At 42.2% G+C, this 13305-nt stretch overlaps 2 protein-coding genes across 3 annotated transcripts; one reads left to right on the top strand and one right to left on the bottom strand.

Annotated features, from left to right (window-relative positions):
- Positions 1-795: 795 nt before the first annotated feature.
- LOC144091120 (oncostatin-M-specific receptor subunit beta-like) lies at positions 796-6537 on the top strand. Its single transcript, XM_077623174.1, has 15 exons — positions 796-990; positions 1080-1133; positions 1302-1361; positions 1444-1567; positions 2038-2189; positions 2270-2436; positions 3345-3480; positions 3559-3647; positions 3720-3912; positions 3998-4222; positions 4296-4430; positions 4665-4814; positions 5020-5245; positions 5315-5396; positions 5860-6537. Exons 1-15 carry the CDS (start codon positions 918-920, stop codon positions 6112-6114), a joined length of 2121 nt encoding a protein of 706 aa, XP_077479300.1. The 5' UTR covers positions 796-917; the 3' UTR covers positions 6115-6537.
- Positions 5694-13078, bottom strand: srek1 (splicing regulatory glutamine/lysine-rich protein 1). Of its 2 annotated transcripts, XR_013305624.1 has the most exons (12): positions 12828-13078; positions 12531-12664; positions 9949-10064; positions 9228-9377; positions 8906-9084; positions 8695-8813; positions 8521-8626; positions 8008-8109; positions 7869-7937; positions 7685-7787; positions 7341-7492; positions 5694-6186 (listed from the first exon to the last, which is right to left on the bottom strand). XR_013305624.1 is itself a non-coding variant. In XM_077623173.1 (11 exons), the coding sequence occupies exons 1-11, from the start codon at positions 12953-12955 to the stop codon at positions 7403-7405; spliced, it is 1296 nt and encodes a 431-aa protein (XP_077479299.1). In that variant the 5' UTR covers positions 12956-13077; the 3' UTR covers positions 6226-7402. The 2 variants fall into 2 exon arrangements, 1 of the variants encoding a protein (XP_077479299.1); XM_077623173.1 differs by lacking the exon at positions 5694-6186 and having other exon boundaries at positions 6226-7492; positions 12828-13077.
- Positions 13079-13305: the final 227 nt, after the last annotated feature.

The following is a 13305-nucleotide window of genomic DNA, read 5'->3' on the forward strand; positions in this document are numbered from 1 at the left end:
GACATCCAACTGAATGTTAGTCATTACATCAAAACAATACCACATGGTATTTTTTTCCTATGGTTTTAGTTGCTTATTTGACATAAGCCATAAGGGATGTTGACTTGACACATATTGAATGTTAGTCATTAAATCCAAATAATACCACATGACATTTTTTTCCTATGGTTTTAGTTGCTTATTTGACATAAGGGATGTTGACTTGACACATATTGAATGTTAGTCATTAAATCCAAATAATACCACATGGTAATTTTTTTCTATGGTTTTGTTGCTTATTTGACATGAGGGTTGTTGACACATATTGAATGTTAGTCATTAAATCCAAATAATACCACATGGTAATTTTTTTCTATGGTTTTAGTTGCTCATTTGACGTAAGGGATGTTGACCCATATTGAATGTTAGTCATTAAATCCAAATAATACCACATGGTAATTTTTTTCTATGGTTTTAGTTGCTTATTTGACATAATCAGATCAAATACTTGAAACTATGTTTAAGAGTCTATTTTACGTTTGTGTTAATGCTTTCAATAGTCTTGATAAAAGGCTTATCTGCGATGCTGTTGAGCAGGATGTCAAAACCCACAAATTCCTAGAATGACACTTACAGATGCCAGCATGATAGAGGGCATTTTAAAAGCACATTCTTAACACAAAAAAACATGTTTTTTTTTCTTCGTCAAGGATGAAACATTTTAACAGATGTGCGATGGGTCAGAAAAATGATAGAAATGTTACCTTTTTTTTAAACGTTTGCGTGAGTCAGTCATGTGTGGTCATGTGTGAAGAACTTCCTGTCAAACGGGGAGTCAACTTCTTCATTCAAGCTGCACACTTGAAGCTTTAATATTTAAGTAGATGCAGTATGATAGTCCATATAATTTTTCAAGTTGTGGGTAATGTGTTAATGTCATGACCAGGAGCATATTTGGATATTTTTGTCGGTTCTTGGAGCATCACCAGCTTCTCCTCTTCCTTCTCACTGGTGAGTAAGTCATTTTAAGTAGGCTAGTTGTGTTTTGGATAAATTATAGTTTTAGTATATATTTTTTTCTTGTTCTCTTGGGGTCTCAGGTGGGAATCTAGATCCCTACGTAGCATCCTCACCTGGACGGATCCAACGTGGAGGTGCGGGGATTTCGTTTTTATCAACTATGCACTTGTTTACAATATACGACAGTACTACTTAGTCCCAGTTAAAATTAACTGGTCGTTTAGTATTATCAATGGCAGCCAATGTAAACAATGACATCATGTAAAAAGATTATGATAATTAAGTAATGGATTTTTTTTCAGTGTCTTGCAGCGCAGATAATTATGCGTCAAAGTATAAGCACTGTCGCCTCGACTCGCCTGGTAACCATGAGCCATCGCTGGAAGGTTGTTGCTGACTCAGAAAATGGATTGCTTATTAATTTTATTTTGGGGGGGGTGGCAGGTGGTGTTGCTGGCTTGGAATGTTTCGGGAAATCTTACCCTCAAGGCCCGAGGACCAAGTGTCATTGGAGGCGTGGAACAGCTGAAGAGCAGCAGGCAAACTTCACACTCGTCATCCGACAGAGGCAAGTCTTGGGAAATTGTTCAAATTATTAGAAACATTTTTTTATCATAATAATAAAAATCCATTTGCAGTTGAGTGACCGCTCTGGAAATGAAATGTTAATGGAGAAAGACTATGCACAAATATCATATATCTGGAAATGAAATGTTAATGGAGAAAGACTATACACAAGTATCATATATCGATCATTTTTAAACTACGAATATAAGATGATTTCAAAAAGAAAAGTAATAAGTAATAAAAAGAAAAACCTGGCAAATTAGAAAACCTATTAAATCCTATTAAAATGAAAGACAAAAACCCCTAAGTAAGCAAAATATTTTTTTAAACCACAAAAAAGTGAAACTCACATTATAAATAAACCTCAATAGCAAACCATACAACAAACTATGACACTGCAAGATGGAGATTAGGGAAAATAGTCACTTAGTCGCCCTGTAAAATGCAAAATATTTTTCCGGCATCCATCAGGAACGACAAGTACTGCCGAGTACACAAGAACTTAAAGGATATGTTGACTGGCATCCAAGTGTACCAAGATGACAACTTGACCGTCGAGGTTCTGGAACAGGTCGGAACCGCATGCTCCAAAGATACACTCACGGCGATCCCTCGCAACCTGAGTCAGTCCTACCGCCATCGTGACAATCTGCATTTTTTTTTTACATTTCGTATTGTAACATTCCTTGTTTTCATGTTGAAGTGCGCTGCGGTCCTCCGGATCGCGTCACCTTCAAGCGTCATTCAGAAAATCACGTCAACGTCAGCGCCAAGTGGAGTTTAGGCGATGCCAATGTCATCACGGCCATTTGCGTAAGACACAGAGAGGCCCGAGGCCACCGGCTGCGTGATCACGGGCATTGGCGACAGGTAGCTAAAAACATACCTGTCAATTTATAAGTTTTTCTTAATCATTTCAAATTGTGTACGCCGAATAACAACTTTTGTACGGTATTTTTTAAGCACGTTTTTTTTGCAAAACTGATCTCCTTTTACCCATTTCGCCTCTAATCCGGATCGTCTCGGTCACTGGTAGCAGACGAAAACGTCATCGGTGACTGCAAATATTGTTATACTCTAAGCGTGATATGCGCACACGCGTAAGTGACGTCCGCCCTTTCACTATATAAATATAGCGTGTCAGCAAGCAATGTACCCAGACAGTCAAGCTGTCAGCGTCATACAGCTACACCTACAGAATCTTGAATTTAGTGCATAATGATTGGGCACCCCGTCCACTTTGGAGAAAATTTGAGACTTTTAAAGGGGAATTGCAATCCTTAATAAGGGGAGCAATTGGCCGAGGTTGACAGGGATACTAAAACCATAACGTCTGTTGCTTTTTCATAGGAAGATTAGATTGTTCGTATTTTATTTTGCTTTATTGAACTAAGACTGCATGGTCAATATATACAACCCTTGAGAGATCGCTATTTATGCTTGAGTTGCGTAAGGCGTCAACAGTTTTTGCGCAAATGTTTTCTTGACCTTTTGTGGTTGCTGCAGTATCCTTCCTCTTTAGCTTATCGATTTAATCAAATGCCATGTTTGTGTTTCACTGCGTGTCAACGGATGTCTTATACAAAACTTGTATAAGAGAAATGATAAGCAGTACGAAAGATATAAAGAACAGAAGACATAAGGATGAATGAATAGGTGAAGAGAAGGATGGATAAACTGGGACAGAGTAAAGTAAATACAGAAAATTGGGAGAAAAGAAGTGTTAACTTACTTTAGGCATAGGTTTACACGAATATACTTTGGACAATCTGGTGCAGGTGTGTTGCCGGGCTGCCACCGGGTGTGATCTGGCAGGCGTGAAGGCCTCGGCGGTGCTTGAGGTTCAGGTGGCATGCAATGTCAGCGACAAGTGCTCGCAGTGTCCGTGGAGTCACCTTTACACACTCCCGCCAGGTAAGGTATCAGCCTACGTACAATACATTAAACACAAGATTAATTATAATATTAACACGAGTAAGATTCACCCATCAGAGCTGACGAGGCCTCCAGTTAACCTCCAAGTGATGGAAGACAAGATGGCCGACACGGGAGGACAAAGGACGGTCTCGCTGATGTGGACGGTACGTTAACAGAAGAAATGATATTAAAAGCAGCGTGATGCGAAATGGAAACCATTTGCACATTTTCTTCAGTTCTCCCAGGCACATGATGGCTTTCATGTGTCTGTGGCCAAGGCGTCAGGGGAAGGCAAACCGGAAAAGGTCAGCGTGGCGCGACCGCCGGTCACGCTGCTGCTGTCTGCCTCGGTCTTCCACGCCAACGTGAGCGCCTTCAACAACGTCAGTGTGTCGCCAACCGCCAACGTCACGCTGATCCCACCAAACGGTCAGCATTTTTTTACGTTGAATTTAAAAAGAATAAGAGCAGAAATACATTCAACTGACATTTTTGATCCTTCTAATTGTTACAGAAGATGCCGATGACGAACCCACTGATTACAATGGCAGTCATCTGAAAGTGGTGGTACACAATCAGACGTCCTTCACAGTGTCATGGACGAACTTGGTCGGGAATGATCTATGCTTCTGTCTGGAATGGGGCACCACCTATGGACCACATCCACCGTACGCATCATACAAGTCCTTCTTAAAGGAATATGGCTCAAGCAACTCCTGGACGCTGGTTGATATCCCAGGTAGGGCTTATCCTAGCATATCATGGCACAGTGATAATGATCAAATATGACTTACCTTGAGTTTTGCCTCCAGATCCACTTCAAAATTACACCAGCTACACCATCCAGTTGTTTGCGCGTGATCAAAATCCACCATGCAACCTGAAGCAGGTCAACAACAGTCGGGAGGTCACCAAAGCCAGAGCTCGCTTCTACTTCCTGGAAGGCTGTGAGTATCTTTTTCTATCAATGTCAATTAGGTCAGTACTGGATATCAATCGCATGACTCCAGAGATCTACATTGACAAGCGATTTAAGTAATGTTGTCGAATATGGTCCTATTTTGGATGTACGGGCCTATATTTTAATTGGCGGATTAGAAATCTATATAGTAAACGGCAATATTATCCAGAAAAAAAGGTATCGAAGCAAAACTGGTGATAACAGAATCACAATTTTTAAGCTCCAGCCAGCCCTCCCGCCAACGTCAGTGTGGTGTCCATCACATCATCGTCCCTGACGTTACGCTGGTCGGCTATCGCGCAAGAGGACCGGCGCGGTTTCTTGCTGGGTTACATCATCTACTATGCAGAGGACGGGCAGCCGGAGAAAAGTAAGGTTCGAGGGTTTGTGTGTAGCTGTTAGGTTTGCAATAGAGGGAATTTCCTTCATGTCAGGTGGGGAAGTGACTCCAATTTGTTAACTTTCCATGAGTATTCACTGGGAGTGTCGCATCACATTGCTTTCCTTGTCTTTATATTCTCCAAGTCATAAAACTTTCTGTCAATTTAACCGCCTGATAAGACAATTTATTTCAGACGTCATGGTGGGGCCACGACTCTACAATTCTACATTAGACGGCTTACGCAGCCGGGCAGCGTACAGGATTCAGATGTCTGGGTTGACGCGGGCCGGGTCAGGAATCCGAAGCGGCATTAGACTGGTAGAGACGAGGCATGCAGCTATCTTGAACCACACGGCACTTATTGTTGCCTTCACCTTTGTCATGTTGGCCTCCATGTTGACAGTTCCCATCCTGAGAAGGTAACTCTCTCCAAATTACCACGAGTGGACAAAAACAAACAATTTTCTATTTTTTTGCTCACCAATCAGAGCCAAAGTGGTCTTTTGGCCGCAAATTCCTAACCCTGAAAAAAGCAGATCCATGCAGAAACTCAGTGCACCCACACGGTTGGTAAGTGTCTTGTTTTTGCTGGCCATTTTAGGTGCATGAAGTGATTTTCTCTATGTTCTGTCCCAAACTAAAAAAACTGCGAGTTCTAAGGTCATTTTGGCTTGAAGCAGACATTTCGAGGGTCTATTTCTTAGGTCCTGATACTGATTCCAACACCCAGCTGGTACTGGACAGCGACCACAGATAGGGAAGAAAAAAGATTGAAAAATCACAAAGCAACTATTTTAGTGTGGTCATTTCAACTCTTTTACTCAAGTAAATTAAAAGTACAAATTTGGCGTATATATTTTCTATTTATTTACGACTCTCAACAGTCAACTGTACTTGCACTTGAACCTGTAGGAATTTAACAATCGGAGTACATAGTACAAATATGTTTTCAAACGTAAGGAGAAAATAAATATTCAAGTGATACCTGAACCATCTCACTCATCCCAGGTGGATTCTTTGTTGTATTTGTCAGCTCCTGCAACCTGTTGAGACGCTCAACCTGGAAGAATGCGACGCACTCAGTCTGCTCGTCGTGGAACTCCGAGCGCCGCCTGCCGCGAGCATCCCGCCGGCCCGCGGCCTTTCCGCCGCCGTCGATGAACAGAGAGCTGCCAACTCTCGCCATTCCGCCATGGGCAGCGGATACATCAGTTTGGACGTCATCCAGCAGCTGATGACAATCAACGACGAAGGACGCTCACGCGGGCGACTACGCGATGCAGTTTAGCGTGGATTGCGACATTTGCGTATGTTTGATGGACATGGAAACCGCGCATTTGTCATCGAGCGTTCTCCAGTCCTGCAGGGGGCGATTAATCAAGCAGAAAAAAACGGCACGTTTAAAAATGTTTTTTCTTTTACTAAAACATCACATCAAACAGAAGCTTGTGTACATAAAACATTTTACACTCACGTCAGTGCCCTGTTCAAAAATAGAAGAAAACTAACTAATTTGTGGACTTTTGACTTCGCACTTCCTCATCTGTAGTAACCGCCGCTAGCGCTAGATTTTAACCATGGTAATAATACATTTCCACGACAACATTTTGTACAATCGCAGCATAGGCACTTTATATTCGCATCTATTTTTCGTTCTCACATGCAGACATTCCATTTCTCTCACAGCATCTTACCAAAATAAAGTAAAAGACTAAAACAGTTGTCTCAGTGTTTCTTCTGGGTGAAAGGTACTGACTGATAGGGTACGTGGGGTGGGGTAGGGTGGTGAAAACTAATGTTGCAGTGATTCTATTTTTAGCCCATAGATATCAATTCTGGCGAGATTGCGTAGTATCGTTTTTTTTAAACAATTTTTTTCTCATAATTTTAAATTACAATCGTCTAATCCAGGGGTGTCAGACTCGGTTTGGTTCGCGGGCTTCAGCGGTTCTATCAAACAAGTAGCATCAGAGACGGAGGCAGTTTTACGCAGTCTTGGGTATTGTTTTAGTTTTATCCAATACTGATCACAACATGGTGATTTTAAAAGCCCTCTGCTTTCTTAATGGTACTTTAACCGCTACCCAACAAAAAACAAAGAAACACTAACTTAACTTAAAAAATACAAGTGAACATTACATCAATAAATAAATAAATCAATATAAAATAAAATCCATATACTATTTTTTTTTGCATGACTATAAGTTCTTACTAGCATTATTGACCTAACTGTTGTTGACAGAACAAGCAGGCTGGGTAAAAAATAAATTAAAAAAAATAAAAACTTGGGCACTATATTGTTTGTTATTTTTCAGTGCAGTTACCCACCGCATGCTTGGGAACCGCTACCAAACCCTAGGAAACATCAGGTGTTTTCTTTCTTTTAGTGCCACCATAATGAGCAAGTGAGGACCACTGTTAACGCCAATTTTGTGAACAATGTGTCGTATGCTTGCCGCCTCTTCGTGTGTTGCAATGCTCATATAAAATTGGACATCGTTGGCGGTCACTTGCCCTCCTGGCAGGGGTTAGCGAAAACTCAAAGTCAGTCAGTCAGGGACGACATGATGGCAGAGTCAAATGGACGAGTCGTCGCTGCGCGCTTTGTGGACACCGTTGTGCTTCATGTCCTCGGAAGGCGAGCTCTCTCTGTCATCTTGTCTTGCCTGAAACATTCCAGTGTCCAAATCAGTGCGAAGCAATACTACGACTCGAGGGCCATCGGTTTTTACTGGCCCGTAGCAAATTATGAAAATATAGTCCTCACAAGGAGCTTGAGGAAACCCTACATTCTGTTGTACATCTCAGTTTCCGGACTATATGGAGTGACGTGAGCCTTTTTCTTGTAAACGACTCACCTTGTGCATCTTTCCTCTTCGTCGCTCTTCGTCTTTGCGGCTCCTGTAATTCAATGAAGAAGATTCCAGCACATCCCGGCTGCGTTCTCGACGTTTCTTGATTCTAAAAACCGCCAAGATGGAGGGAGGCAGGTAATGTTTGAATCTGCTGGTTTCTCTCTGAGTTCAGCTGGGTGAAGCTCACCTTTTTGGCGAGGGCGACCTGGCTTTCCTTGGAGGGCTCCGGGAGCGCCCCCGACTTCGCCGATGGACCCTGAGAGAGGCAAGATAGAATCAAATAAAGAGTTTCTTCTATAGTGTGGCATTTGACTTTCCGCACTTACCTGGTGCGACTCATGCTTTGCCGTTTTTCCCTGGAGCGAGAGCGCTTCCCATGCCCCCTCCGGGAAGCATGCGCGTCAGTCCTCGGCCACTTTTTTGTTGGCCTGGGAGCAAAAATATGGTTGTTGAAGCAAACCCAAGAAAAATGTTTGGCCAGCTTGTTGAATTTGATGACAGCCAACGTACAGAATTGTACGACTTTCGGCTCAAATTGAACCACTAAATACTAGTTTTGCACCAATACTTTTTATGCCAAATAGCCACTTACCCTACTGAGACCACGTTCTTTGACGTCAAATTCATTTCATTCCCGTTAGCACTAATTTACTGCATACACACTCGTATCAAACAACGTTTGCTATCAAAGCTTGGTCAGACATTGTTCAACAAACTTCATCCCTACCTTGTATCAACAAAGTCATGTAAATCCTGAGACTTAAAATGTTCTCAAATGCCTCTTCACACACTAGTATCAGGGCAACACTACTAAATACCCTAGAGAAGTGACATCTCACCCATGTTTAGAGCGCGACGATGTCCTGCGTGAGCCTGATCGGGAGCGAGAGCGCGACTGTCGGCGGGATCTTCCCGAACGAGCCACGTAGCTTTTCTCCTTTTCCGCTACAGAGCAGGAAAGATGTGGCCCATTCACCAAACTCCACACCGTTGGACATGCGCTGGCGTTATACCTGGCTCGATGGCGGCAGCGATGGTGAACTGCGCCTCTCGCACGCGTTTCATCACGCTTTCCAGCTGTTGTGGGGTCATCTCGGGAGGTTTCACGATGGCGTTGTTGGAATGGTTCACCCTATTTATCGTCATAAAGATTAGCATCATGGTCTAATTGTAATGTCATCAGAAGTCATAGATCGAACCAGGAAGCACCCGGTTCTCACGTACTTGAGGGGCCGATCACCGAACATAACGCCATTGAAAGTGAGCGCCCGGGCGACGGCGTCCTGCTCCACAAACTCCACAAAGGCGAAGCGCGTCGGCTGTGTCTCGTCACCCGCCATCCGTACAAATTTCACCTCGCCCACTTGCCTGAAAAACTCCAGCAGCTGCTCTGCTGTTGCGGTCTGTAGGGGTAACAGTCATGATAAATTACAATCCGAAAGCATTTTATTCACACAGTCGGTCTGGAAAAAGTCTTCATTTCAATGAAGTGAAGAGAATTTACCAGGTATTCGATTGATACATTGATCCATTGGTCAGTACTCACCTGTGAGTTCAGATTGCCCACATAAACTGTCCTTCTGATCTCATCCACCTTGGTGGGGTCCACATTACCCATGAGGGGGGGCTGCGAGACAGAGGATGCGGAAGGATCCAAGGCAGCTGTAGTCACCTGACCCACCAAGGGTAGGTTTAACTATGTGTAGAGGGAGGTTAGAGGTTATCCAAGGGGAGATACAATTAACCATTTCATGCACAAATTATAATTTTTTTCCAACCTTTAAAAGGCACTTGGTTAATTCATTGTCTGCACTATAGTGAATCTTGTCCTTAAACCTGTGTATTAACCATTCATGTACTATAGTGCCTGAGTAATATGATTTTTTTAAGTCAATGCCAATTCTGATATTTGGCAAAGAAGCCTATGCCAAAAAATAAAAACAACAAAACCACCATTTTAGCCAATTTGAAAGGAACTGATGTAAATGTAATGCAATCAACATAACATTGTTTATAAATGGAGCACTATTTCTCACTGAATATATACAGACAAAATCAACATGATTTCAATATAGAATGAGTCCACTACTGTCGATAGGGTTATGTTTCGCTAAAACAATTTGACTTCCTCATTTTGTTGAGGGTCTTTCTACAACACTGTGTTCCAGGTAGTGGCGCTAATCAATTGGCTTAAAGGACATAGAAACTTGTATCAAGGAATAAATAAACATTGAAGATGGGGAAAAATATACATTCATCCAACTCACGTTCTGTAGTGGGACAGGTGTGGGGATGGGGAGTAGCCCCCCACCAGGAAGCAGGCTGTGAACGGGGGCAGCAGGTGCCAAAAGTGACAAGGCTTTGGCCTCTTCTGGAATCTTCCCTGCAGGGTAAACACAAACATTAGCTGTTCAAAAAAACAGCAAAGACACAGCCACCTATTTTTCTTCACTCACACACTGTTTTTATTACACATCTGAGCATTGTTGTACTCAGGACTAGTATTTTTAGCTGTGTGTCAACATTTTTAGGAATGAGTCACCTGGACTGGAAATATGATGCTCATAAACCATAACCAACACAACGTTCTGGAAAGGTTTTTGGGGTGGATGTGAGGCCTTTTGAGCAAAAGGACAGGTAAGTGTGTCGGGGCGGTGGCTGATGGCAAGAAAAATAACAAGGACAGAGGTGTCCCTTGTCAGGATAAAAATCTGGTCATTTTGTATGAAGGACTATTTTTCCAAAGACCAAACAAAATTTTTTACAGTAGTAAGAATGTCAAAAACACAACTTAAGATTTCACTTCTTCATCATTTGTGAATTTGTGATGTTTGTCACACGCCACTCGTTCCATTGAAATCAGACCTGTGTCATATCATCATCATCATCATCATCATCATCATCATCATCATCATGACTATTATAAATCGATATGGAAAACATCCAAATCGCTACAATTATCTGGGCAGACTTCAGAAGGGGTCAGAAGATGTTCTCACTCTCTCTCGCTTTCTCTGTCACTACGGCAACGACAAGAGAGGCAAGTGTTAGTCATCCTCCCTCCTAGCATCCCGTCGCATCATCATCATGCCGACTCAACCACATACAAGCTGCAGCGGGAGAGAGAGAGAAGAGGGGACCATAACGGGGGCGGTTGGACAATAATAATAAGGAAAAGACAGTGGTACCTCGACTTACAGTACAGTAACTACAAAACTGTCTTTAGAAAGCCGGGTTTCTTAATGCTAAAGCAAAATCCTCAGATGAACTCATGAAACGCATTTGTCACCCACAAAAAGGTTGTTAAGCATTGTTTGAAGCAAAAATATATGTTTTGTATGTTTAATAAAAACATCGTATCGGCATTGGCCGATACAAAAAACCCGGACAGTGAAATCAGTACCATTGGATCACTAATATAAAAGAATTAAAGCATACTCTGTGTTATTTGTGGGGATGTATGGGATTAATAGCATTTCTATGGTCCAAAGGAATTGCCATAATTGAGTAAATTGAACAAATTAAGCTCATCGGTCAAGGTACCACTGTAATTAAAACCAAAAACAAATATAAACTCACAATGTTCGATAGAGGAGAAAGAGAGAGAGAGAGAAAACACCATTTCTGAGATAATGAAAGCAGAGAGTGGATAACATAGGGGGAAAGACTGAAAAGGGGGTGGGGTGGAAACAAGAGAGACAAGATGTCCATCTTGGATGGCTCCTGGTCGCATGATCACTGATGCGCCGTGGCCCCCCGCCGCCCGTCATCGAGGACGGTAGCGGCCTGGCAAACAATGCCTCAGTGACTCAGGCTTAGTAGTGTGGTCGTGTATCTGATATGCACACATAATCACACAGAAAACAAACAAAAAGCCAAATTAATCAAGTCCATCTATGGCAGCAACTTCTACGTTATCAGGGTGGCAGAAAGGGGGAGATAATGTCCACTTAAAGAAATCATGTTGGACCTTAGGGCCATGATACAAACTAATGGTAAATGGAGTTACACAGGGGTGGAAAATTTCCATGGGAAGTAAAAATGAGGTATATTTGGAATATACTTAACATCATGGGAATTAAGGGTAAATGAATGAAACTATAATATTGCACATTTTGTTTTGTGATAAGCACAGATGGATGAAAACTAGATCGTTTTTGCCCTTGTGGCCATTACATTACATTAAAATATAAATTTTCGTCTTATGTGGCACCATACAAAAACCCACCCATCCCCAAAATGGGCACCAAGGTACACGTCATAACGAAGATGGCAGCAATGCATCATCATGGAGGTGAGCGCTACTCAATTTGATTTTTTGATTAAACCGGGCATGCTCTACAGCTGTTTTTATATATATTAAAAAGGGAGTAAAAAGTAGATTTCATGAATCCAGTGTGTATAAAATTTATACAAAACAATATTCTTTGGGTCTAATAAAATCCAGTCAAAATGCTCAAGAATGCAGATGGTGGCAAGCATAGATAGGCTTTTCTGAGAAGTCTTGGCACTGAATAAGGTTCATTTATTCATTCATTCTCCATACCACTAATTGTCACAAGGGTCGCGGGGGTGCTGGAGCCTATCCCAACCAACTGTGGGCAGTTGTAACCATCATAATAAATCATAACGCCTTTTAAAACTATTCATCTATTGTTTCTTTTTCATAAATGTACATTAGATATTTTTCATCAAACCCCATGGCATTCAATGCCTATATTTGCAACAGTTATTTGTAGATATGCATCTTTAATAGACAATCTAAATAGAGGCAAGAGATGAACCTAAGGGAAGAGCACACTGAAATCGAGAGGCATTTTGAAGACCTTAATGGTCACCTCCCACTCACCTTCGGCACATGGTACCACAATGAGAGCTCTGTCAATAAAAACAGTGTTGGTGAGATGCTGCGCCACACCAACACTGGGAGGTTCTTTAAACTTGATATAGCACACTTTGGATGAGAAGGACAGGGTGGTGTTGCTGTGGATGGACAACACATAAAAGAGGAAAAGCCGATTTTAAAATCAAAGCATACATCGGGCTGTCGTTATTTACTGATGTAAAAATTCGAGCAAGGTCCAGGCGCAGGCCGCGCATCCGCGGTGTCACCTGACCTCGCCGAGCCGCCGCGTCTAGCTCTTACTCGGGTGGGTAGAGCCGCAGCTCCTCGATGTCTCCCAGGAAGCCGAAGAGAGTGCGCATCTGATCGCTGTTCACCACCGATGACAGATTGGTCACCTGGACGACAGCAGTGCCGGGGATGCCACTCATCGCTAAAAATACGTGCTTGAATAACAATCAGAGTTATTTAGGCTGAATAATTATTGGTCTTTTTTAACGTCTGCGAAGGAAAGAATCATTGACTTCTTCTGATTGAAAATTGGAGTGCCCAGCAACATTGAGGCGACTTACCACCACCTCTCGGCGGGAACGTGCACAACCAACTCCAATACCATAGGACCTATGATTTCCACTTATGGCATAGCTATAAAATAGGTTAAAGAATAAAAGCAAAAAAAAATTAATAACTAATACACTGCCTTTGACAGTGATGGACAGTAATTTAGTGATTATTTCACTGCCATTAACAGCAATAGGCGTCCAATCAAATTCCACTGGGG

This window comes from Stigmatopora argus, chromosome 16 (assembly GCF_051989625.1).
Source record: "Stigmatopora argus isolate UIUO_Sarg chromosome 16, RoL_Sarg_1.0, whole genome shotgun sequence".
Lineage (NCBI taxonomy): Eukaryota > Metazoa > Chordata > Actinopteri > Syngnathiformes > Syngnathidae > Stigmatopora > Stigmatopora argus.

Coding starts and splice junctions, on each gene's coding strand:
- LOC144091120 (XM_077623174.1), top strand. CDS start 918: ATGACCAGGAGCATATTTGGATATTTTTGTCGGTTCTTGGAGCATCAC. Junction 1,362..1,443: donor CTGTCGCCTCGACTCGCCTG/GTAACCATGAGC, acceptor GGGGGGTGGCAG/GTGGTGTTGCTGGCTTGGAA. Junction 4,223..4,295: donor GACGCTGGTTGATATCCCAG/GTAGGGCTTATC, acceptor TTTTGCCTCCAG/ATCCACTTCAAAATTACACC.
- srek1 (XM_077623173.1), bottom strand. CDS start 12,955: ATGAGTGGCATCCCCGGCACTGCTGTCGTCCAGGTGACCAATCTGTCA. Junction 8,814..8,905: donor TTCGGTGATCGGCCCCTCAA/GTACGTGAGAAC, acceptor GACGATAAATAG/GGTGAACCATTCCAACAACG. Junction 8,110..8,520: donor TCGTCGCGCTCTAAACATGG/GTGAGATGTCAC, acceptor TTTTGCTCCCAG/GCCAACAAAAAAGTGGCCGA.